At 42.6% G+C, this 27,959-nt stretch overlaps 1 protein-coding gene across 4 annotated transcripts in view; it reads right to left on the reverse strand.

The window, feature by feature from the left end:
- Nucleotides 1–27,959, reverse strand: part of mast2 (microtubule associated serine/threonine kinase 2) — a 484,826-nt gene that overhangs the window by 226,797 nt on the left and 230,070 nt on the right. For 3 of the 4 annotated variants that reach the window (XM_051932694.1, XM_051932693.1, XM_051932696.1), the window contains one exon: nt 16,828–16,859. In XM_051932694.1, the coding sequence (XP_051788654.1) occupies nt 16,828–16,859 (32 nt within the window). Of the gene's footprint in view, nt 1–16,014; nt 16,780–16,827; nt 16,860–27,959 lie in introns of those variants that run through there. The other variant, XM_051932697.1, reaches the window with a different exon arrangement.

Below are 27,959 nucleotides of genomic sequence, written 5' to 3' on the forward strand. Positions count from 1 at the left end.
GTGTGAGTTCTCTAAGAAAGCTATCTGAACCAGCACAGGTCAGGTCAGGTTGGGGAGCATGCACTGGAACAGTGTGTTGCCGCACCCACCACACAACGAAACAGCTCGGGATCCTAGTAGGAAACTCCCCAGGCAGACACACAGTCCAGTCCCACCCTATCTGCTGTAGCCAGGTGCTACATGGGCATCCCCTTGGCCTGGTCCAGCCACTCGGGTCTTCAACAATGAGGATCACCCTCAGGGAATCGCGCCACAAGGCCATAGTGCCGTAACCGACTCTCCCTCACAATGCAGGTAATGTCCCTCATTCGGGACTCCATGAGCAACCATTTATTCGACACAAAATGAAACCAGCAGTACCCAAGGATTCTCCGAAGAGACACAGTACTGAAGGAGTCCAGTTTTCATCTCAGGTCACTGGATAGCGTCCATGTCTCACAACCATAAAGCACAAGATGATTTTTTTTAAAACTGCATGATATTGTAAAATGTTATTAGCAAACATGTATAGTGATCCCTTACGATGCGTGGGGGTTAGGGGTACAAGACCATCCACAAATGCAAAAATCTATGAAAACATTTTGGGCTCACGACTACTTTATATTCTAAGTTTACTGGACTAAATAAGATGCAAAATGTTGCTAGAAACACAAATGAGAACGATCACAGCGCAATCAAATCACATGTGTAAGGCCGACAGCAGAGACCAAGATGTGTGGAGCCCCCCAGGCAAAGTGCACAGGTCAGCAGTTCTCTATTGTACACAAAATTTGACTTATTCAAATAAATTTGTGTGAATATTTATGATAGTACACAACTACATTTTTTTTAACATTATAGATAGTGGTGGCGTAATTATGAAAAAAATTCCCTTGTGAACAGCCTACCGAAAATTATGTAAAGTTTTGTCCTACCATGATACCGATGTAAGTGAAGATTCATAGTTCAGAGTGCCCCCTAGATGAAGACGTTTTCAAACCCAAACGAAATCACACGAACAAGCAGATGCAGGACAGGAACACAAATCCAGAGAAAACCGTAATCCGAAGGGTGTAACTGTAATCCAACTGTGCAGTGAAACGTTGAAACCAAAATGCACCACCGACTGCAATCCCATCGGCTTCTTATGGCTCACTTTTGAAACTACTGCCCTCATCTTTCACCCAGCAGCCCTTGCAGCGATCACTAAAACTGCTCAATGACACAGTATTTCCAGGGGTTGCTGGGATTTGTAGTCCATTTAAGTAGCGGGGCAGCATCATAATGTGCAGTTTTCCACAAAAGGTCGTCAAACTCAAAAAAAATAAAATTCCATTTAATGATTGATGACAAACCCTTGAATAGGAGGATCTGTGAATTGTAAAGCCGTAAATCACAAGGGCTGACCTGTACTCTGTGTCCTCTACAAATATATAGAATTACCTTTTCTTATCATGGTTATTTTTGAACAGGTCCTACTGTTATAAAAGATAAATAAATAAATTTAATAAAGCAAATAAGTGTAAATTTAAAATGTGCCAACCTTTCAAAAAGACCCTAAACACAACTGATTGTTACACCATGTGTGCATTTCCTTACTTCCTATTAGTTGTAACATATAAAGCTGTCTGTCAAACAACAACAACAATCCACCCATCCATCCATTTTCCTAACCCGCTTATCCGGGGCAGCTGGTGCCTATCCCAGAAATCACTGGGCACAGGCCACCAGTCTATCGCAGGTGAACACACACTTACACACCAATTTAGCAACACCAGTCCATCTAACCAGCAAGTCTTTGGACTGTGGGAGGAAGTCCATGCAGATATGGGGAGAATATATAAACTCTACACAGGAAGCACACGGGCTGTGAATCCTGGTCTGCAAAGCAGCAGTGCTACCTAATAATAATAATAATAATAATAATAATAATGATAATAAATAACTCTGAGTTCAGGGCTCTGTGTGTATATGTGTGAGAGACCCCAGGCTTCAGCTGCACTCACGCTCAAGTTTCTCTAATACTTTGACATTTGAGTCATTTTCCATGCGTATTACAACATCCTCTCCAGCTGTGCCGATGCTCATATTGTCTATTTTTGGAATGGAGGCGCTAAAGCAGACATTTAACATAAGCCATGTCTGCGACTTCTGAACGTAGTTCTCTGCTTGTCGAGTAGGAGGACGACGAGTCTGAGTGGACACGTGGCCAGCCCATCATGCAGGTGCCATTTTTGTGACTGTAGTCGAATCATCATGGAGCTGAAAATTACAGACGTCTTGTAAAACCTCACCTAGGGGTGCTCAGGGAAGTCGAGGTTGAGCCGAATCGATTCCACCGAACGAAAACTGGTGCCACTGGTGAATCCCTTGTTCATCATACAAGTACAATACAGTAACAACACTCCAACATTGAGTACGTTTCCAAGACTAAATGTAGTGAGAAGTCAAGCAAAATGACCCCATTTTATTGGCTAACTAAAAAGATTACAATATGCAAGCTTTCAAGGCAACTCAGGCCCCTTCTTCAGGTGAGATGTAACGATTCCATCTGATTACATCTCACCTGAAGTTGCCTTGAAAGCTTGCATATTGTAATCTTTTTAGTTAGCCAATAAAATGGGGTCATTTTGCTTGACTTCTCACTACATTCATAATGGCCAACACGGTACAACACCCTAGTACTAAAGACTAATGCAATAATTTTTCAGGCACGATACTTTATTAGAATTGTTTCAAATATGATATATAAATGTACTATTAAACTATGTCCCTTTTAACTTTCAACAAATTAAATTACAACGACTTAAAGCTGAACCTTATCAGTAATCTCTAATATCCATCCATCTATCCACTTGACTGACCTGCTTATCCAGAGTAGGGACACAGGGTGCTGATGCCTATACCAGCGAATATTGGGCACATGCCAGGGATCACCCTTGGGCAGGGTGGCGGTGCATCACAGAGTGAACACACACACACACACATACCAGGGATCAACCTTGCATCATCAATCCACTGAACTTTCATGTCTTTGGACTGTAGGAGAAAAAAAGAGGTCTCCAGAGAAAAACGATGCAGACAGTGGGAGAACATGCCAACTGCACACAGGGAGTACCCAGGGCCTGAAGCCTGTTCTCCTTGCTTGCAAGGCAGAAATGAAACCACTGCACCCCTAATTTTTAGCAACTATTTGTTTTTATATTTACGGTGTTCTTAAGAACCCTACTGTAGACTTTCAACAGCTCACCCAGCATACCACTCACTGATTCTTTAGAGCAGGACTCTGAACTAGCCCTCCTGGGCAAGTCACATGATTCTACAGTTGTGCTTGAAAGTTTGTGAACCCTTTAGAATTTTCTATATTTCTGCATAAATATGACCTAAAACATCATCTGATTTTCACTCAAGTCCTAAAAGTAGATAAAAAGAAACCAGTTAAACAAATGAGACAAAAAATATTATATTTGGTCATTTATTTATTGAGGAAAATGATCGAATATTACATATTTGTGAGTGGCAAAAGTATGTGAACCTCTAGGATTAGCAGTTGGTTTGAAGGTGAAATTCGAGTGTCAAGTGTTGGCCGGCATGGTGTAAAGCAGGCCGATATTGGATTCTGGGGCAGTGGAAATGCGGAGTCACTAACTGGCAGTCTGATGGGTGATTCAGGGTTAGGCAGATGCTGGTAAAACACAATGTTCTGGACTGCATAGTGTCTACTGTAAAGTTTGGTAGAGGAGGGAATAATGGCAGGGTTTGGGCTTGGCCCCTCGGTTCTAGTGAAGGGGTTTGTTAATTCTTTGAGGGCTGAATATTTTTCCAAAAAAGCAATGCTTTCACACATAAGTCAACATAAAATGTCTGTTGCTGTGTGCTGTGGCAGCTATTGGCACCTGTATGTCATCTCTGGCAGCTGTTCAATGGCCAAAAGGAATGCCGTGGTGGGCCGGCTGCATGGCTACCTTTGTGTGATGGCGGCAGTCGCAGTGCAATGCATTCTGATTCATACTTTTGTCATCGTAAGTGCCGGTATCCTCCTAGGTGAATGTTGCCCTTAACAGGCATATAAGCTACGTGAACATGTTCAACACTACGATCAGCTGTGTCGTTTGCTCTTCTGTATTCATTCACACGAAGGAAGTCAAAGTCAAATCAACGAAGCTAACTTTCCTCCTAGCAAAAAGAGTCAAACTAAAACGTATCAGCGAGTTTACAGCTGATTACCATCCGATACCTCTGAATTTCGACAAAAGTCGACATCCGCCCTGAGACAGTTCAAGTTACAGCACACAGACATTTTAGGCCATTGTGCCCTTTAGGACTATTTTGTGTACCTGCATGCAGGCTGTAAAACCATTTTAGCACTATGCTGTGAACAACTGTTATAAAAGTAAGGTGTAAGGAAAGAGGATATGCCTTTTTATTATAATACCTATACAAGTGTCCTACATCTGAATTCATCTGGTTGGGATTGAGCAAAATATAATAATAAAAATATAGAAAATAATTTGTAGATTTTATACACCATAACAGAATCGAACCAGCAAAGTGACTGGTGACAAACAGCCAGCAACAAGTAGAGCGTACTGCAGTAGAATACTGCCCTCCAGAGGACATACTGGGGAACAGCAGCTAAAAACACGCTTACTGGCAGAAATGACTTTGACCTAACAGCTTGGATGGACACTCATTAGCCAGAATTAGGCTTGTGGACAGTTTAAAATATTAAAAGAAAAGTCAAGGATCATCAAGTCCTAAGCAGTGTGGCACCAGACGCTTGTGCAAGCTGCTCCGAGTGAGGCCATACAGAGAGGATTAACCTGCAGAGGAGTGGAAACGGCTTCACATTCCTGTCGGAACAAGCCAGCCACACGCTAAGACAGTGACAAAAGCAGTCAGCCAGCATTCTACACCGAGACAACGCAGCATGTGGCAGAGCCTGGATTAGCGGAGCACACGCAAGTAAGGACAAATCACTGCCTCCATCAATCACGGAAACACACCGACCTTTAGCCTGCCAGGAGCTCAAGCTGCCGAGAGAGGAATGAGAGCCGCACAGGTCGTGCCCAGTAGCAGGAAAAGCGTCCTTGAAGACTCACTCGGCTTTCGGGAACAATTTCATGTACGTGTTTGAGCAAGTGCATCAAAGTGGTTTCAGCTTTCTCACTAACAAGGGAGACGCGCAAGCAGGAGTGACAAAGGCAACGGTCCCCCTTCAAGTACAAACACACTGGGACACTACTAGAAATGTTGCTGTTGTATGGCAGACAGGTGCCAACATGAGCAGAGGCAGGGCATGTGATTGGCATGACGTTCTAAAACACATAGAGATGAAGGAGGTGTGAAAGATGCTATAAAACCATTCTTACTGTGAAGAGCACTCACACCAAGCTGGCTATGAAAGGCACTATAAAGCAATTACAGATACTTTCTGAAGTAGAGTGAAATTGAGCTGGATATGAAAGGCACTATAAAACTGTGAACTACATACATACCAGGCTGGCTACAAAAGGTGCAAAGAAAACAATTACACTGAGCCTGAGATAAGCATGAAAGGCACTATAAGCCTATCCTTCTGTGAAGTACATTCATACTAGGCTAACTATGAAAGGCACTACAAATCAATTATTACTCTATGAAATACAGAAAAAATGAGCTGGGTACGAAAGGCACTATAAAACACTGTGAACTACATACATACCCGGCTGGCTACAAAAGGTGCTAATAAAACAATTACACTGAACCTGAGATGAGCATGAAAGGCATTATGTGATGTACAGTCATACTAGGCTACCAATGAAAGGCGCTATAAAAGAATTATTAATCTGTGAAATACAGTAAAACTGAGCTGGGTATGAAAGGCACTATAAACCTATCCTTCTGTGAAGTACATTCATACTAGGCTACCTATGAAAAGTGATATACAAACAAATAATTGCATTCAAACTGAGCTGGTCTTTGAAGGGCACTACAAAACAATGATTCTGTGAAGTACAACCAGAATGAGCTGGCTATGAAAGGCACTATAAAAATATTATTCTGTGAACTACATACATACTAGGCTGGCTACAAAAGATGCTAATAAAACAATGTCTGGTGTTACTTTCTGATGTACAGTGAAACTAAGCTAGGCATGAAAGGCACTATAAACTTATCATTACACGATGCACATTCATACTAGGCTGGCTATGAAAGGTGCTATAAAACAATTTCTCTGTGAAGTATGGTAACACTGAGCTGGGTACGAAAGGCACTATAAAACAATTATTTTGTGAAGTACATGCAGTACATACCAGGCTCGCTATAAAATAATTACTGGTGTTACGCGAATATCGGAATATCGGAGTTTCTTCTTAGCCTTTGTCGATTTTCACAAAGAGTTGATGGAGCTGCCCTGTGGGACATCCTGAGACTTCGCGGGATCCCCTCGAGGTTGCTGGATATCATGGCCAGCCTGTACACTGGTACTGTGAGTGCTGTGCAGAGTGGAGGCAGGACCTCTGCGTTTTTCCCAGTTGATTCTGTGGTCAGTCAGTGGTGTGTTCTGCTCCTACTCTGGTCAATGCTTGTATGGACTGGGTGTTGGGCAAGGTCGTGATGTCCAGCGGCTGTGGGGCATCTCTTGGTGAAGAAAGATTCATGGATCTTGACCTTGCTGACGATGCTGTGATATTCGTGGAGTCAATAGAGGCTCTGATCGGAAACACTCGAGAAACTGAGCGAGGAGTCCAGGTGTCTGGGCTTGTGAGTGTCCTGATAAAAACCAAACAGCCAGGCCTTTAATGACCACTTGGGCACGGCCATCAGCAGTCTGTCTGTCTGCGGAGAGAGTGTTGACCTTGTTGAGAGGTTTACTTACCTCGGCGGTGACATTCATGACTCTGATGACTCTTCCTATGAAATTAGTAGACGGATTGGGAGAGCATGAGGGGTCATGAGGTCGCTGGAAAGGGGTGTGTGGCGCTCCTGATATCTCTGCAAAAGAATGAAGGTCCAAGTCTTTACAGTCCTGGTGTTTCCTGTCTTGCTATATGTTTGTGAGACATGGATGCTATCCAGTGACCTGAGACAAAGACTGGACTCCTTCATGTGTCTCTCTCCAGAAAATCCTTGGGTACCGTTGGTTTGACTTTGTGTTGCTCACGGAGTCCCGAATGAGGCACATGACCTGCATTGTGAGGGAGCGTCAGTTACGGCACTATGGCCATGTGGCACGTTTCCCTGAGGGTGATCCGGCTTGTAAGATCCTCATTGTTGGGGACCTGAGTGGCTCGACCAGGCCAAGGGGTCACCAACGTAACACCTGGCTGAGGCAGATAGAGGGTCATTTCCAGAGGGTGGGACTACACCACGTGTCTGCCTGGGGGTTTGCAAACTGGGATCCCGAGTTGTTTCATTGTATAGTGAGTGCGGCAATGCACTGTACCAGTGCATGCTCCCCAGTTTGACTTGACTTGACTTGGTGTTACTTTCTGATGTACAATGAGACTAAGCTCGGCATGGAAGGCACTATAAACCTATCATTACACGATGCACATTCGTACTAGCCTACCTATGAAAGGTCAGTCAGTCATTTTCTAACCTGCTTAGTCCTGAACAGTGTCGCGGGGGTCTACTGCAGCCTATCCCAGCTAGCAAGGCAGGATCAAGGTGCTATAAAACAAACATTAATACTGAGCTTGGCTATGAAAGGCACTCTAAAGAAATGGCTCTGTGAAGTACAATCAGAATGAGATGGCTATGAAAGGTGCTATAAAACAATTGTTACTCTGTGAAATACAGTAAAACTGAGCTAGGCATGAAAGGCACTATAAACCTATCATTCCATGAAGTACCAAACCGGCTATGAAAGGTGCTACAAACGTTTATTTCACAAAGCACATTCAGAATAATCTGGGCATGAATGAGGCAGCCTTTCTGTGAGGTGGCTATGAAAGGTGCTATAAAACAACAGATAGATAGATAGATAGATAGATAGATAGATAGATAGATAGATAGATAGATAGATAGATAGATAGATAGATAGATAGATAGATAGATAGATAGATAGATAGATAGATAGATAGATAGATAGATAGATAGATAGATAGATAGATAGATAGATAGATAGATAGATATTAGCCCTCTGTCAACTGCACTAAGAAGGGGCTGAATATGAAAGGTCCAATTATTAGTCAATGGAGCACCGTGAGAGGGTACAGGCTATCAAAAGGCACTGTATAAAATACATGTTGCTGCAGAAATGGACAGCAGGAGCTTTCTGAACCACAGCAATAACATTAGACTGAGACCCCCATCCCCTTGCCCACCACATCTACATTTACTTTAGCATCATATGGAGCTGAACCAGCTGGCCAGCCTTTATTTGTTAGCAATTGTCAAAATATCAGTAAACAATAAATTGAGAAATGTATGTTGTATATTCAAAACAATACAACCATTAAACTAGGCCCCAACCTCAACACAATTTCCTGCTTGTTCCAGAAGAGGGCGCTTTTCAGTTTAGATGAGGAAGGCCATACAAGTTAACATGGACATGTCTGACACTGCAGACGCTTCGCAGGAAATAACAGCCTTGCAGTCTTACAGTGAGACTCCAAAAACGTGTTGGCAAAACTGAAACAACATGCAAAATTTGGGAAGCGCTGCTGACGCACACTTCAGCTAAAGCGTTACTACAACAGCGTTAAGTGTTAAAAAGCTGCCATCTGAAAACTTACCCAGTAAACAGATACGCTGTATTTACAAGCAGGGGTGTAGCCGGGCATTCATTGGGGGTTTAGGAGATGAGAGAAGCACATGAATCAGATCTCCATCTGTCATCAATCAGTAGGAAATGTCATAAAATATAATGGGGTTCAAACCTGGCTACGCCTATGTTTACATGATCTGTCAATTTTAATGAATACCACAAAATAATTGACCAAAGCGCACTACAATTAATATCCGTCTTACGTAGCTGCTGGTTTGACACATACAGTAATGCCTAAAACAATGAGGTGTAATTAAAAATACTCAGGCCACCTGTCTTCTTCTATAATACGCTACTGTGGCTGTCCGTTTGTCTGTCCAGGATTTTAAATCACCTGTAGCTCGCAAACCGTTTGACCGATTGACCTGAAATTTGGTACACATATACTACGTGACGTCTAGTGTTCGCTTTCAGGGTGATGAGTGACCTCCAAGGTTATTCCTCTTTTTATTTTATTGTAGAATCAACTCTCTGCAGCGGGCAGCACGACAGCCACGTGGCACATGCCTACGGGCGTCATTCTCACCCCTACCACCTTCGCCGTCACTTCTCCTACCTCTTCATATCTTAAATCATTCTTGAGGCAGATTGAAGGCTAAAGTGCAAGCTTAAGTGAAAAATTAAGGAATTCTGCAACACAAAAACGGACTTAATCAGTTTTAACGCAAAAAGATGCCGATGGAAGAAGAGAAGAAGCGGGCCACCAGGATGGAGAAAACGAGCTGCTCAGGAAGCAGCAAGCACATCAACCTCTGAGCAAACGAATGCTAAATGTACAGTGAAAGAGGAGGAAAACTAGGAATGCTCAAGTCAAGTGTATTCACTGCATGTTATAGTGCAGTGTGCCATTACTGGTATTAAAATATTACAGGTAGTGTGGTGTAGTGGTTAAGGCTTTGGACTTCAAAACCCGTGGGTACAAATGCTGCTACTGATGCTGTGTGACCCTGAGCAAGTCACTTGACTTGCCTGTGCTCCAATTGGAAAACCAAAAGAAAAGGAACCAATTATATCATGAATATTGCAAGTCACCTTGGACAAAGGCGTCACCCAAATAAGTAAATTTAAATATTGCTACATCTTTAAAGGACAAAAAAAAAAAAGCAGACAGACGGTGTGGACCCTGACTTGACAATCCCATAATCCATACCGAAGCCACTTTTCCAGGAGAGTCCACAGATACCGAAAGGGTTTCTATTCCAAATACCGTAATATTAATGGTACCCTGCTGCTGCCCATTGAACACCTCCTAAATAATAAACCAAGGCCACCTTTGACGTGCCTGCCTGTTCTTCTGCTTCACTTGCTGTTCTCACACTGTCGAGGTCTTACTAACTGACCCATAAGTCTCGTGATCCTTGTCAGGACAGCAAGCCATAAAACCACCACAAAAAATGAGCTTCAACTCTCACATGCCACACATGCTGGCACCGCACTCCTCTACTTTACATTATTACTGACATTTTTTCTTTGCATTTTTTTTTCCACTCGTGATGCCTCTGCAAATCATCAAGTTCTTGTGACAATGTCAAGTGGGTCTTGTAACACTCAGCTGGTGTTCCTGAACCACAAATAACGTACCAATAGGATTTTTTTGCTTGTTTTTTTTTTGCTAACGTTTGGTCTTGCTGTATAATAATAAAGTATAAAAAACCATGTAGAAATATATGGTGACCGAAAAGAAGCGCACAGGAAAAAGGTGCACAGGAAAAATGCGCACACGGGAAAAACCGCACGTGGATAAATGTGCACGCACATGGAAAAATGCGTGAACAGCAAAAGTGTATATGCAAAGAAGAAAAAAATTTTATATTATACATCGCAATAAACGAAATTGTATAACTGTTCACTAAACGTATTTATAAGCTTGTATTGTTTTAATTTGAGCTAATTGGGGTAGTGTGCTGTTGGATGGTCCATAAAATAAAATAGTCATTAATCCTTTTATTACTGTCATTGTTGTGCCTAAATTATCATTTCTAGGAAATTATTATTCACTTTAGTGAACGCCCAAACTAACAGACTGGAGCCGACCAAAAGGAAATACAGACAACTTTACGCGCTTGTTGCCAGCTCTGTAGAAAAATATAACGAAACTGAGGACAAATTGTCTTACTTGAGGAGAATAGCTAATTTACAATAATACTGTTAATTAGGCTATGGTGGGTTGGCACCCTACCCAGGATTGGTTCCTGCCTTGCCCCCTGTGTTAGCTGGGATAGGCTCAAGCAGACCCCTGTGACCCTGTGTTTGGATTCAGCGGGTTGGAAAATGGATGGATGGACTGTTAATTAGGGTGTGTTAATCGTTTATATTTTATTATAATACAAAACCTCTAGCAGTATAGGTGGTGTATATTTTATAGATAGATAGATAGATAGATAGATAGATAGATAGATAGATAGATAGATAGATAGATAGATAGATAGATAGATAGATAGATAGATAGATAGATAGATAGATAGATAGATAGTTTATTAATCCCAAGGGGAAATTCCCATACTCCAGCAGCAGCATACTAATACAAAAAAAACAATATTAAATTACAGAGTGACAAAAATGTAGGTAAAAACAGACAATAACTTTGTATAATGTTAACGTTTACCCCCCAGGTGGAATTGAAGAGTCGCATAGTGTGGGGGAGGAACGATCTCCTCAGTCTGTCAGTGGAGCAGGACGGTGACAGCAGTCTGTCGCTGAAGCTGCTCCTCTGTCTGGAGATGATCCTGTTCAGTGGATGCAGTGGATTCTCCTTGATTGACAGGAGTCTGCTCAGCGCCCGTCGCTCTACCACGGATGTCAAACTGTCCAGCTCCATGCCTACAATAGAGCCTGCCTTCCTCACCAGTTTGTCCAGGTGTGAGGACGTCTTTCTTCTTTATGCTGCCTCCCCAGCACACCACTGCGTAGAAGAGGGCGGTCGCCACAACCGTCTGGTAGAACATCTGCAGCATCTTATTGCAGATGTTGAAGGACGCCAGCCTTCTAAGGAAGTATAGTCGGCTCTGTCCTCTCTTACATAGAGCATCAGTATTGGCAGTCCAGTCCAGTTTATCATCCAGCTGCACTCTCAGGTATTTATAGGTCTGCACCCTCTCTGCACACAGTCACCTCTGATGATCACGGGGTCCATGAGGGGTCTGGGTCTCCTAAAATCCACCACCAGCTCCATGGTTTTGCTGGTGTTCAGGTGTAGGTGGTTTGAGTCGCACCATTTAACAATGTCCTTGATGAGGTTCCTATACTCCTCCTCCTGCCTATTTGTAATAGTTATATGTCGCCACCATGTGCTTTTTTCTGCGTGCACACTTTACCGTATGCGTATTCTTCCAGGTGCATTTTTTTCCGTGCGCGCATTTTACCGTGTGCGGTTACTTCCCATGCGCTTATATGACTGTGCTCTTTTTTTCTGTGCACTTCCTTCCGAGATTTGAAATATATGCACATGTATAACGCCCAGAATCATTAACCTAGGTGTGAATATATTTGAATATGTACTTATTTTAACTGGAATATTGCGGCCTTACTTTTCAGGCCAATTTGACCGTCCTAGAGCTGCCAGATGAGCCCAAGGGTGGTGTACTGAAGTTGAGCTGAACTGTCAGTGTTGTGTTTCTCTATTGGATTTTCTGTGTTTTCATCTTTTTCTGCTCTATTTTTGGGATTTCCCTTTCTGGATCACATATTTGGACTTGTGGCGATTCCTTGTTGCATCTTTTTGAGCCTTTTAGCTATTTCAAATAAGTATTTCTCTCTATTATATTAAAAAGGTTTTCTATTGTGTCCGTGATATTCAGCCTTAACCACGCCCCTCCACACTGCTCACCCAATCATTACTCTTACTGCGCAAAACCTCTCTCTGTCCCATCCTGTGAAACTCTCTGTGCTGCTAACTCACCCTTCAACGCAGTCGATTATAAGACAGGAAAGCAAATTATATATTTTAGATCGCAATAAAAAAAAGAGCGACAAGAGCCGATAATGAACATCGAAAAAAAAGAAAATGAACAAAAAAGAGCTGCATATAATAAAAATCAAGGACAAAGAGAATCATCCAATTACCGAAACAGAGAAAAATATCCCAAACAGTATGCGAACAGAAATGCAAAAAAGCAACGTTTATAGAATGTAAGTTAGACGATAAAGGAATTCATGATATTGTTTTTGATGAGCCATTAATGTAATTTCATTTATTTACTTTTTATTGTGTTTAATTACATTTTACTTGTACTTTATATTACATTTTATTTGGGGGTCAGTTCAGGTTGGACGGTTGGGAGACCAAGTCAGAGAGGTGAGATTGTGTTGGTTTGGACATGTGCAAAGGAGAGATGCAGAGTATAATGAGAGAAGGGTACTAAGGATAGAGCTGCCAGGTAAGAGGAGAAGAGGAAGGCCTAAGAGAAGGTTTATGGATGTGGTGAGAGAGGACATATAGGTGCTGGGTGTGACAGAGCAAGATGACGAGGACAGGAGGATATGGAAGAAGATGATCCGCTGTGGCAACCCCCAACAGGAGCAGCCGAAAGAAGAAGAAGAAGTAGTGAAATACTCAAGAAACTCATTTTCTATCTGTAATAACTAAGCACCAAACCATCCTCCTCCCGCGCTCCTCATACTATTCTACATACCACCTCTTTAAATACAATCCCATTCTCTAATGGTGGAGCGCCCCAACACCCTTCAAGTGGTGTAGCCGCAACCTGCCGCTGGGGGTAGGCAAGCAAAGTGAGCACGGGGCTGAGTCACCTAGTATTTATAAAGAGATTGATGCTTTAACCAAAGGTTTTTATGGTTTACCTTTCTCTGAAAGACACCATTGATATTTTGTAACATTAAGGTTATATTTGAAACTTAAACCCTTTAGGTCCTGCATAGGCCAAAGCCGGCCACTGGAGCTGGGGTCAAGTCTGTCACAGTGACGCAGTCAAAAGTGGCCCTGGCCAGACCTCCTATTTCATTATGAACCTGACACAGAACATATTACCATGAATAACTGTGGCCAAGATTACAGGTTTGTCCACAGGACTACATTTTCATCTTAATACATAATTCGCCAGTCTCCTCACTCACTCACTCACTCACTCACTCACTCACTCACTCACTCACTCACTCACTCACTCACTCACTCACTCACGTCCGTCCGAAGCCGAATGCGCAGTCGCCTTCTGCGCACGTCGCCTTCTGCGCAGTCGCCTTCTGCGCAGCTGCCCGAAAAACCTTATAAGACCGACATCGCGGCAGGAGGCGGATTTATGGCCACGAAAATTCAAAGAGAAAGGCGACTACGGCCGTGAAAATTCAAAGAGAAAGGCGACTTCGACCGACATCCAACCCCAACATTGTGGGAGGCGGCGGATTTACGGCCGCAAAAATTCAAAGAGAAAGGAGACTTCAATTAAAGCTCTAGAGGCCTGAAAGGCGATTTCGACTACAGCTCAAGGCCTAATTACGCATTCATTCAATACACCTATATCGGTTTGTGGTGCTTATACTTATTACTATTGCACTCGTGCCCGTTTCATCTTACGTTGTCGAAACGGGCTCTTTGTCTAGTTTTAATATAATCTCTTTCCAAATTAGCTTTTTCACATCATTTACGAAAATATTTCTGTCCGCATTAAAACATCCAAAAATGCATATGACATAGATTTACACCCACACTGGACTGGCAAAGTATCTCTGCAGTGATGGAGATGCCACCTGCCACCTGATGTATCTCAAAACTGCAGAGACCGGTAAATGATTTGCTTTTTGCATATGTATGTATAGAGCACTCAAACCGTACAAAACATCATTTAGATGCACACAGGTAAGCAACATAAAAAGTGCCCTGGAAAGGATCTCCTCTATGTTGGAAAATATTTTTCTACCATAAAGGGTAACCAGTCAGGGAATGAGATGTTGTAATGAGTAGAATCCAATTAGGAAACTGCTACATAATAAGCACAAACAAATTAGGTAGCAATTAGAGTCTGCATTTTCAAAAATCTATGTTTTCCTTCATCCACACTGCAACATTGAGCCACCGTTTTTAGACGTTCATGGCTCTGGAGAGCGTTTTTTAAAGTCTTAGTTTTCATGGGTTAAAAAAACGTCACCATAGTGTGGATGGAAAGGTGTAAATGGACAGTAATGTCCGTGTGTTTTTAAAAGAAAAACATAGTAGTGTGGACGTAGTCTAAGGAAGGCATTTTCGTTGGTCCACAAATCAGACAGACCTTCAGTGACGGGGGCAGAGGAAATCAGATGTAAGGTGTTCATCGATGTGACTAAAAACTTTCTTAGAAACTACAGCGCAAAAATCCATGTGTGGATGGGTGACCTGTTTTAAGCATACAAAATCGTGAAGTGCAACATGTCACTAAAGATTCATTTTCTGCATTCACACTTGGACTTTTTTCCTTGCTAATCCTGGTGCATTCAGCGACGTACACTGCAAAAGGTTTCACGATATCCGGGGCAAGTGGACCCCACTAGCGCTGGCCAAATGAAACGAGAAGCGTCATATGCTGAGTCCAAACGATTATCAACAGCAAAACATTTTGAACTGAAGTGAACGAATCCAATACGTCAGCATCATTAAGTGACTGACGAGCTAAACTCGATAAAAGTTGATTTCATGTTTCTCCAAACTACAACATGATACAGTCAATCTGAAAATATATTTGTGTTCAGCAAGTAGCAGTTTAGCATAGTAAGCAAAAGTTTGTAATGGATAAATGACAGACCACCATAGAGCCCTTTAGTGAACCCGTGGCCAAACACAGAGACATCTGTTTGTTAACAATCACATGATCTTTGGCCTCAGCATGCTCATTGCACATACATTTACAAGATTAGACAAGGGCAGACAAAGCTGGTTTTCTAAATATCTTGACAGCGGCAGCATGAAGCCCATGACCTTTTTCATGCACAGACACTGTGGTATGACAGACGGCCCCCTCCACACAGTATATAACATTACAGGCGACCCCACCAATACCGTAGACAGACTTGTCCACTAATAAATACAGAAATGTCTATTCAGCCCTTTACTATGGCAGTACCACCAGCTACACACACAAGGCATCTATTCTGATATTTTTGTTTTTGTATGCTGATGGCACTCCAGCTGTCCACATGGTCTCACCTGTTGGGACAGTGTGTGAATGCCTTTAGTCTTTCCTTGACACTTTACACCCAAGGAGCACACACCTACCTTTTCACCAGACCATCCACGTCTAATGCAAGCAGCCTTGCGTTACCAGCAATACCTAGAGGCGTTGTGCTGCACTTACTGGATCCACACAGTGGGCACGCCAGTATGTGCCCTCCTCTTCTTCATGACTGTATGGGCACCGGGCAACTCAGAGTGCACAAAGTTCTTCCCGACTCCTGGCCATTCTGAAGCAGGATAACTCTGCCAAGGGGTCCGAACGCAGCCCCTCCTCCACACCAGCGGGAGCCTGCTAATTAGCAGTCACGCTACAACAATCTGCAGGCTTATAAAACTCCGCAGCCAACAAATACCTGAGCAGCTCAACGCCCCCTCCTGAAACTCAAAACTGAGGCTAATCCAGTTTAGTGCACACAAGTCCACGCTTCACAATGACCACTCCAGCCAGAGGAGCGCACGAGAGCCAGCGGGAGGAGCCTGTAATTGAGCAGCTGTCACCCTGCTGACCCTTTTTTTTTGGGGGGGGGGAGTGGGGGTGTTTTAGGTCACCAAACCCTCCCCCATAAAAACACTCCCAAGTCCCGTCTGAATTTTCTCTGGAGATTCCATCACAAGCTGGGAGCATAAAGGAAGTCAAGAGAACTCCGGGAGAGGATTCAGACGTTGGCCCTGAAGGTGCGACAGTTAGGGACAGCATTTACTGAAACACCTCCGCTTCACTGGGGACACAAGCCTACCAGATTCTCACATGCTGTTAAAACAGGGGCTGCAACAGCCAATCTGACAGCTCCTCGGAAAACGCAGAGCCTGAATATTCAGAATATTTGCAACATGAAGCAGACAGGCTCTCTCGGCCAAGTGCGAGCTGTCTCGCCTCCAGCCGATCAGCTAGCATGGGGCGGCACGTAGAGGAAAAGAAAAGCAAAATACTCACAAGCTGCCTCTGCGGGGAAGACTCAGCTCCTTCTGAAAGACAAGAAGAAGAGGAAGAAGGAAATGTTAAGACGTGCTCTTTTTATAATGGCTGACCGATTCCCAGCATTTGACCCCAGAGAGTAGGCTAACAGAGAACACAAAGAATGGACTCCTTTCTCACAGTTAGAGGCTAGATACTTCTCCCTGGGCTTCTCCCTCCTCACTTCTGAAATTGCTGGCAGTGAGAGGCTCTGTATTAAACTCATTTCTGGACAGAGCAGTGTTAATCAAGGCCCAGTACCCTAGATCAGTGTTTTCCCAACCTATGGGCTATAGAAGCATTGCCAGTGGGCCACCATCAATGACCCATGGCGAAACCCTCCTCGATGGTCATGCCCGATTCATAGCAGCAGCGTCACATGTGAATCCCAGCAAATCCTGGACAACCTCCCCAACTGCCACTTTGATGATCGTGCTGAATTCACCAAGGAGGAAAAGATCTGTCAATCGCGCTTGATTCATCTAACACTCGGATGCTCACGTGATCGCTAACCAATTCGTACGAGAATGTGAAAAACTGGGTCATGACCCCAAAATGGTTGGGAAACACTGCCTTAGACATTACCCCATACTGTCTGAAGAAATAGCGTGATAGCGCTGTTTGTGAAAAGTGCTACACTTCTGGTCAAAAGTTTTAGAACACCTCACGTTTTTCCAGTTCTTCTTCGAATTTAATCAGTTGAAATGCAATGAATGACCTAAAATTGTGAAAAGGTAAGCAGTCAACTGCCAGAGGTTTAAATTTAAGTTTAGTTTTGTAGAGAGAGTGTTGACCTTGTCGAGAGGTTTACTTACCTCGGCAGTGACATTCATGTCTCTGGTGACTCTTCCTATGACGTCAGTAGACGGATTGGGAGAGCATGGAAAGGGGTGTGTGGCGCTCCCGATATCTCTGCAAAAGGACGAAGGTCCAAGTCATTAGAATCCTGGTGCTTCCTGTCTTGGTCTATGGTTGCGACACATGGACGTTATCCAGTGACCTGAGACGAAGACTGGACTCCTTTGGTACTGTGTCTCTCCTGAAAATCCTTGGGTACCGTTGGTTTGACTTTGTGTTGCTCATGGAGTCCCGAATGAGGCACATGACCTGCATTGTGAGGGAGAGTCAGTTACGGCACTACAGCCATGTGGCGCGTTTTCCCGATGGTGATCCGGCTCGTAGGATCCTTATTGTTGGGGACCCGAGTGACTGGGCCAGGCCAGGCCAAGGGGTTGCCCACGTAACACCTGGCTGCGGTAGATAGAAGGTCATTTCCGAAGTGGGGGCCAGTCCCGTGTGTCTCCCTGGGGGGGGGGGGTTGCCAATTGGGATCCTAAGTTGTTTCGTCGTGTAGTGGGTGTGGCAATGCGCTGTACCAGTGCATGCTCCCTGACTTGACTTAGTTTAGCGAAAACAGAATATTACAAATTGGCATCCTTTAACGAACATCGAACAGGTTACAACCTTCAGATGTTCTGCAGCAAATAAAGTAAATTAAGCCTTGCAAGTTCAAGCAAACAATTTACACAGGTGTCCCAACTTCTGCTGATTACTTAAAAATCCTCTGTCTGTCCTAAAGCAGAGTTGGAGTTGACTGTGTTACTACATCCTCTGAAGTACTACTTCGACAATATTCTTTTGATGATGGCAAGAAAATGGAAATTAACAAATGAAATGAGACAGAGCTTTATTACCCGTAGAAGTGTAGGCCTTTCATTTAGAGAAATTTGCAAAAAAAAATCAGTGTCAGTGAGTCCAGTGGCATCCTAAACAATCCAAAGGCAACTGGAAACTGGAAGAAACTCTGATAGGAAGAGATCTGGCTGAGCCAATCAGAACACAAGTTTCTGGGGGTCATCAGCTTGTGTGATCACAGGCACCTCACAGCACAACAGCTTCAAGCACAGCTTAACAGTGCAGGTCGATAAAAGCAAGTGTCAGTTTGTGCTGCACATCTGACAAGGCGAGTAGCAGGAAGAAAGCTATTCCTTAAAAGGACAAAGTAGGGCCTTGAAATACCAGCTGTTGGCTACTGCAGACTGGGAGAAAGTCTTATGGACCAATGAATCCAAATTTGAAATCTTCGGTTCATCACGCTAGGTGTTTACACACTGTCAAGATGGTGACAGGATGGTTCCTCAGTGTGTGACATCAACTGTCAAGCATGGAGGAGGAAGTGTGATGGTCTGGGGTTCTTTTGCTGGAGGCAGAGTTGGTGACTTGCACAGCGTGACTGGCATTCTGAATCAAAATATTCACAAAAATATGAAAATAATATAGAAATATGTGAATTTCCCCTTGGGATTAATAAAGTATCTATCTATCTATCTATCTATCTATCTATCTATCTATCTATCTATCTATTATATAGTGCCTTCTATCTATCTATCTATCTATCTATCTATCTATCTATCTATCTATCTATCTATCTATCTATCTAAATATAAAATATTCACCACCTATACTGCTAGACGTTTTGTATTATAATAAAATATAAACGATTAACACACCCTAATTAACAGTCCATCCATCCATTTTCCAACCCGCTGAATCCAAACACAGGGTCACAGGGGTCTGCTTGAGCCTATCCCAGCCAACACAGGGGGTAAGGCAGGAACCAATCCCGGGTAGGGCGCCAACCCACCGTAGCCTAATTAACAGTATTATTGTAAATTAGCAATTCTCCTCAAGTAAGACAATTTGTCCATCAATTTCGTTATATTTTTCTACAGAGCTGGCAACAAGCGCATAAAGTTGTCTGTATTTCCTTTTGGTCGGCTCCAGTCTGTTAGTTTGGGCGTTCACTAAAGTGAATAATAATTTCCTAGAAATGATAATTTAGGCACAACAATGACAGTAATAAAAGGATTAATGACTATTTTATTTTATGGACCATCCAACAGCACACTACCCCAATTAGCTCAAATTAAAACATACAAGCTTATAAATATGTTTAGTGAACAGTTATATAATTTCGTTTATTGCGATGTATAATATAAATTTTTTTTCTTCTTTGCATATACGCTTTTGCTGTTCACGCATTTTTCCATGTGCATGCGCATTTATCCACGTGCGGTTTTTCCCGTGTGCGCATTTTTCCTGTGCGCTTCTTTCTGGTCACCATATATTTCTACATGGTTTTTTATACTTTATTATTATACAGCAAGACCAAACGTTAGCAACAAAAAAACAAGCAAAAAAAAATCCTATTGGTACTTGGGCAGCCGTTATTTGTGGTTCAGGAACACCAGCTGAGTGTTACAAGACCCACCCGACATTGTCACAAGGACTTGATGATTTGCAGAGGCAACAGGTGGCTACTTTGATGAATCAAAAATGTAAATAAAATTTTGTACACTTAGTGATTCCTTGACTTTTTTTTTATTTGCCATTTGTTCTATGCCTTGATTTCTTGAAACATTAAACTGTGTGCATTTCCATAAAAACTGAGTTCTTCTAAAACTTTTGACTGGTAGTGCATATTGTGCCATAAAACAGTATTTGCCCCTTCCTATTATTCTCTGTTCTTGCATACTTCAACAAAATGAATGGCCTCAGTCTTTACACAAAATGAAATACAGTGGAACCTCGGTTTGCGAGTAACGTGGTTTACGAGTGTTTTGCAAGACGAGCTAAAATTTTTAATAAATTTTGACTTGATAAACGAGCAAGGTCTTGCAATACGAGTAGTATGTATACGCTTTGTCTGCTGAGCGTCATGTGATCACAACTGAGCTGATGGTTCTTCTCTCTCTCTCGCTGCGGGATTGTGGGTAATCGTCTCCTATTCTCCATCTGAGTCGGTGTGCCTCATTCATATAGTCAACATCTGTACGAGCGTATACTGTTTACTACAACATTGTGACTGTGTGTGTGTGTGTGTGCTGTGACGTGCGAGTCCCCATCTTGCACCCCAAAACACGAGGCTGAGTCTCAGTACTTTAGTAACAGCAGCTTTATTCTGCTTGAAACAGCAACAGCACAGTTATTTATTGTAGCGGGATCTGCCACTCTCCTATACACAGACACAGCAGTCAGGCAGGGTCGTGGCCAAGTAGTACTGTGCCCTGCGCATTTACAATATTCCTTGTATCGCCCATCGACGGCAGGCGTTTATAGCATGTCCGCAATCTTTTCAGATTCGCTTTTACGGCGAACTGCTACTGCGCTGGGAGACTGTGATTGCTTTGGGACGCTATTCCGCGTGTCGTCCTGTTGGGTGGAATCCCACAAGAGTTTAGAAACTCACTCACACCAGCCATGATTCTTTTCAAAGGTAAAGTGCAAGTTAATTTTTTTTATGTATTTTTACTTTACATTTTGTATTAATCATTTTTATATGAATAATTTTGGGTTGTGGAACGAATCATCTGAGTTTCCATTATTTCTTATGGGAAAATTCACTTTGATATACGAGTGCTTTGGACTATGAGCACATTTCCAGAACGAATTATGCTCACAAACCGAGGCTCCACTGTATCAGAGAAAGAGAACCCGAGTGAATGTTACTTTACTTATTTAAGGAATAAAGCTTCTAGTACATCCATGTGAAGAAGTACTGGCCATCATATTTGCAAAACACTTAACTGCAACACCTTTAGCTGCAGTAATGGCACATGAACGCTTCTCCATTGATATCAGTCGTTCACACCACTGTTACAGAACCTCCACCCATTCTTTTTTTGCAGACCTGTTTGAATCCAGAGACAGTAGTCATTTAACCAGCGTAAACTGCATGTTTCAGGTCCTCTCTGTTGGATTCAAGTCAGGACATTGACTAAGCCAACTCCAATAACTTGAATTTAGTTTCTTCTGAAGTATTCAGCTGTAGATTTGCTTCAGTGTTTTGACAGATTGTCCTGCTTGTATAAGCCACGGATAGATGACCAGACATTCTCCTTAAGAATATTTTCATAAAGTGAGCAATTCATGATTAGTGATGACCAATCCCTGCTGAATGTGGATGATCATGCGTTCCAGAATTAGATGCAATCCAGCGTGTTTAATGCATATGTATGTGGTGCATTTGATTTTGGCACAGTTTTATCACGACATGATTAATAAGTACTGTGATTAATAATAAGCAGTTCCAATGAAAGTACTAAAGATAGCGAATGGAGAAGTGATGAGGCAGGGAATTGACCATCTCATTGAACAGGTGGAAGCTGGTGATATAAATGATGATTTCATTCTCTGTCGTGTCCATTGCTTGTTGGAAAGGGGTGGTGTAAGAGAAGCAGCAACCGGAGAAGAATTTCCAACTGCTACAGTAACATCCTGAAAAGCTGTAGCCTACAGATATGCAGAGATTAATAAGGGGCATCTGTACACCATGGGCAGAGTGGTGGCTCTGAGGCTAAGGATCTGCGCTGGTATACTGAAGGTTGCCAGTTCGAATCCCCGTCATTGCCAAAAGAGATCCTACTCTGCTGGGCCCTTGAGCAAGGCCCTTAAGCTTCAATTGCTCCAGGGGCGCTGTACAATGGCTGACCCTGCGCTCTGACCCCAAGGGGTATGCGAAAACTAACAAATTCCTAATACAAGAAATTGTATAAGGCGAAATAAAGAACAAAAATAAATAAATAAATAAATATATATATATATAGTAGGTAACCACCCATACAATCAGATTGTGACACAGACTACGAATGCCGTGAATGTAATTACCCCGATCTACATGCTGTCAAATAAACGCCGTGGCGCAACGTTAGGAGCATCACCTCTGACGCTGACGTCCGAGGTTCGATTCCCGAGAGGGAGTGCAGTGGAGTGTGTACACCTGATGAGCCCAGAATGAGGGCGAAACACGTGTCGTGTACTCTTTGCATTTATTTGACAGTAAACTATTTCAACCATTCTATGATCTGCTCCTCACAAACTGAGGGCACCGTGGCGGATGTTAGCAGATTGCTGGCCAACCACAAGCGTTACCTGGTAGGTAACCACCCATACAATCAGATTGTGACACAGACTACGAATGCCGTGAATATATATATATATATATATATATATATATATATATATATATATATATATATATATATATATATATATTGCAGGTGGCACGGTGGTGCAGTGGTAGCGCTGCTGCCTCGCAGTTAGGAGACCCGGATTCGCTTCCCGGGTCCTCTCTGCATGTGTTTCCTCCGGGCGCTCCCGATTTCCTCCCACAGTCCAAAGACATGCAGGTTAGGTGGATTGGCGATTCTAAATTGGCCCTAGTGTGTGCTTGGTGTGTGTTTGTGTGTGTCCTGCAGTGGGTTGGCACCCTGCCTGGGACTGGTTCCTGTCTTGTGCCCTGTGTTGGCTGGGATTGGCTCCAGCAGACCCCCATGACCCTGTGTTTGGATTCAGCGGGATGGATGGATGGATATATATATATTGCTCTAAATATGGTTTGTTGATAACTTCTTGATGCATTAGTTAGGACTATCAGAAGAAGAATGGACATGAATGATATAAGGCAAGCATGACACATTATTGAAACAATTTATAATAAAATAAGGGCAGCATTGCTGCCTTTCAGTAAGGAGAGCTGGGTTTGCATCCCAAGTCCTCCCTGTTGGGAGTTTGCATGCTCTCCTTTGTCTGTACTGGTTTCCTCCCACAGTACAAAGATATGCAGGTTAGGTGAATCGGCAACACTAAGGGCAAACGCTTAGGGCGGAGTGGTGTTTCTGAGGCTAAAGGATCTGCACTGGTATCTAGAAGGCTAACGGTACAAATCTCTCTACTGCCAGAAGGAATCCTACTCCGTTGGGCCCTTGAGCAACACCCTTAACTTGAAAATTGCTCCAGGGGCATGAGCTCTGAAACAAGTCATGCAAAAAGACAGTTTCACCTCTGGGATTAATACTGTGCACCAGTGTGTAGGAGTGTGTGTGACTGCCTTGCGATAGACTAATGCCCTGTCCAGGATTTGTTCCTGCCTTGCACCCTATGAAAGCTGGGACCTGCCTCACCCCACGGCCGTGGTCTGGATTAAGTGGGTTAGAAAATGACAACATAAGAGTAAACTTTTTCAGCAAGACCTAAAAAATATTTCTCAAAGTTTTAGCTAACTATGTCACATTGAATTTGACAAATCTTATGCTTAACGTTAGAACACACAAATGTTTAGAAGTGGAAGGCCTCTTAGCCCAGGTGTTGATGTTGATTGGTCATTTGATTTGATGTGGAATGATCTGCCTGCTAATGTAAGAGATGCCCCTTCAGTCTCAGCTTTTAAATCCCAACTGAAGACTCACGACTTTAGTTTGGCATACCCTGACTAGAGCTGCTGATTAGCTGTGCATACTGTATCTGTGCTCGTTAGTCATTTGTATCACAATATTTTATAAACCGTTACTAATATCCTGTTTTCGCTTACTTATCTTGGTATCCCGATGTGTCACTTGGTGCCACTGCTCTACTGCCTATGGAAAAGTCATCTGAGATAAAGGAGTATTGGAATCTTCGAATAGAAGGGTCCTTTCATCAGATTGGACGGCTACTAGAGATTCCACTAAAGAATGACTAGCAGGGGGTGGGCGGCCAATTGGCCGAGGTCTCCAGCACTGACTCTGTCTTTGTATCTCTTTCTTACAATTTCATTTCCTCTGCTGTCAACTGGCCATAGCAGTACAAATAATTAACAAACAGATATTGTTGGTTTCCATGTCTGTTATTCAGTTTCTACTTTGTTTTCTGTATATTTTAATGGATCAGTATCTTTATATGTGCTAATTCTTTATTTAGTGGTTGGTATAATCTATTCACGCATGAACAGATTATATTGCATTATTGTATTGTATTTCTGAGATGGCAATGATAAGATAGGTCATCTAGCACTGAGAAGAAGACTACTTGGTATTCTGTTTCTTGTGATTTATTTCCTCCATTTTTTTTTGACACCCATTGCATGCCTCACCTACCTGAAAGGGAGTTTCTCCATGAATTTCCTTTTCTAAGCTTTTCCATTTTCTCCTGCAAGGCATTTTGGGAGTTTTTTTTTTTTCTTGTCTTCTTAGAGAGTCATGGCTGGGGGGCTGTCAATGAAACAGGGCCAGTTAAAGCCCATTGAAGTATTCTTTGTGTGATTTTGGGTCATACAAAAATGAATTGTTGTTATTGAATACATTCAGTTTTGGCTGATTAACGTGTGGTCTTGAATTGAAATGCAACACATTCAGAGCAGCTGCTGTTCAAAGTGCAAAACATTTGCTTTGCTTTGCTTTTAGTCATGACACGTGATCTGTGGAGATTAATTAAAATATGATACGCCTTTCTATTGAATTTTAAACTGATACAAAAATTGCATGGTGTAGTGAGAAGCAATCGATCATTTAGCGGATATGATTTTTCTTATGAAACAATAAAAACCATCCCAAAATTAAACACACCTCATGCATATGCATAGCACTAAAAGGTAGTTAACAAAGGGGTGTCCAACTCCGGCCCTGGGGGGCCACAGTGGCTACAGGTTTTCAATCTTAAATCTTTTTACTGCTGATTAACTTGTTTTGCCTTAGTGTTAACTGACGTGACTCAGACCCTTTAGTTGGTTCTTTATCCTTAATGAGCAGCCAAACAATAATGAGACACAAAACAAGCCGCCACATGACCAGCTCACCAGAAGATAAAGAAAGGTGAAGGTCTCGGTCATGTTGGTCTGCTCAGGTCACCAAAACATCTTGACGGTGGTCTTAGAAAAAACAGAAAATCAACAGTCTGCTGTTGCAGAATGAGAGCGGCAACAAGTCCTGATATTCAATAACGGCTTTAATTAGCAGCAAGAATTGGCTTCTCATTAAGAAACTAGTTGGAGTGAAATTGGCTGGAGTTTGACGTTGCAATTTAGCTGGCCATCTGTTGGCTCGTTTTACATCTCATTTCTGTTTGGCAGTCATTTAATGGAGAAACAAATCAATTCGGAGGACTGTAACCATAAAAACAGGGCTATTAAAATGAAGGTGAAAGGAGTTAATGAGCAGTCAAAACTGCTCGCTGATTAGGAAATCGGTTAGAATGAAAAGCTGCAGCCACTGCGGTCCATCAGGCCCGGAGCTGGACACCCCTGAGTTAACACACTGGATTCCATTTAATTTTGGCAAAAATAATCTCCCTTAACTGAATTCGCTTCACCTCATGTTTGGCAAAATCATGGAAATATTCTGTAACTTTGCCGAACTTTGAGAAATGCAATGAAATCAATGGGAAAAGAAAAACTGAACTACAATCCCAGTATGGAAAATGCAAATAAACAAAGATGCAGTGATTCTTAAATTTACTTGGATTTTTATTTCATTCCAGACAGTTTGAACCCAAGATATTTTATTACATGTTTTGTCTTGTCAACTTTATTTAATTTCTTAATGTATATCCATTCTTGCATTTCAGCCCTCCAACACATTCCAAAAAAAGATGTAATGGTGTTTCAAGTGTCCCTGAGCATAAGGGAAATGTTTGTCAACTATGCTGCACCTATAACTGTGGGCAGAAATGTGACCTGGGATATGAAGCAGCAGTGCTAACCATTATGCCACTACATGTCTGCCTGACATCAAATTAATAGAATTAAATACCACAACAGAAAAACTTCTTTCAGTCAAGAAGGATGAATTCACTAAGGCTTGCCCCCCACTGCATATTCAATAGCTGGTTCTCACCTCACTTGAACTGAAAAGTTTTTGTTCCCCCCTATGCCACCTTTGCTTGTTTACTGTCACTGCTACTAAATAAGCATAACACCAATGCACGTGGATTCTTCACTCCTTCCAGTTGGCACCAAACACACAGAACTCTGGGTAATTTTATTAAAGGGCTAGGCTTACATATTACATACAGGTCACATACACGACCATATAAAAAGCCACAATGAATACACCAGCATTTTTCCAGTATCCAACTGCATGTGTGTTTCATGTTAAAATGTATTCACAAGCTTTGCTCTAATTTGTTGCCCATTACTTGAATCAGCATTATACAGTGGGTATAGAAAAGAATCCCCCGCTTCGAAATATTCCCTTTACAGCCTTACGTTAAATGAAAACACACAAACCAATATTTTTTCCAGCTTTACTTACTCAATGCAATCTATAACATCCAAGTGAAAGATATCATAGCTACAGTTGAGAAGAATTTTAAAAAATAAAAAGCAAGAAATATTGAGATGAATAAAGGATCCCCCTCCTAAACTCAAACAGGTGTAAGTGCCCACCATTTCCATTGTGGTTACTGGCTTCCTTCCGCCTGTGATCAGTCATAATCAGTGTGATTAGTGAAGCTGTTCCTGGAGCATTCATTCCCTTGCTTGGTAGTGCAACTGACCGCAAACAACTGACTATGGGTGGCGAGCCACTTTCAAAAGATCTCAGGGATAGAGGTGTGGACAGACATAAGGCAGGAGATGGAGACAAAAAAATCTCAAAGGCTTTATCAATCCCAAGGAGCTCAGTAAAGTCCATAATAAAGAGGTGGCAAGTGTTTGGTACTACTAGGACCCTCCCTGGATCTGGCCGTACCTCCAAACTGGATGGAAGAGCAAGGAGGAAACTGGTAAGAGAGGCTACCAAGAGGCCAATTGCCACTTTGAAGGAGTTACAAGATTTAATGGCAAAGAGTGGTCATTGTGTGCAGGTCACAACAATTTCACAAGTGCTTCACAGTTGTGGCTTGTTCGGGAGGGTCGCACTTCTCAAGAAAGGCGACATTAAGGCTCGTTTGAGCTTTGCCAGAATGCACCTTGAAGATTCTAATGTCAAGTGGAAAAAGGTCTTATGGTCAGATGAGACCAAAATCCAACTATTTGGCATCAATACCAAATGGTACACCAATGCAGCTCATCATCCACAATACACCATATCTACAGTAAAGCATGGAGGGGGCAGCATCCTGTTGTGGGGGGCCTGGGGCTCTCGTTAGGGTAGAAGGAAAAATGGATGGGGCAAAATACCGTCAGATTCTTGAGGAAAACCTGCGACCCTCTGCCAAAAAGTTGAAAATGGGCAGAATGTTCACTTTTCAACATGACAACGACCCGAAGCACACAGCAAAATTGACCACACAGTGGCTGAAGGAGAACAAAATGAATGTCCTGGTGTGGCCCGTCAGAGCTCAGAGCTAAATCACAC

Source organism: Erpetoichthys calabaricus, chromosome 10, assembly GCF_900747795.2.
Source record: "Erpetoichthys calabaricus chromosome 10, fErpCal1.3, whole genome shotgun sequence".
NCBI classification, from domain to species: Eukaryota; Metazoa; Chordata; class Cladistia; order Polypteriformes; family Polypteridae; genus Erpetoichthys; species Erpetoichthys calabaricus.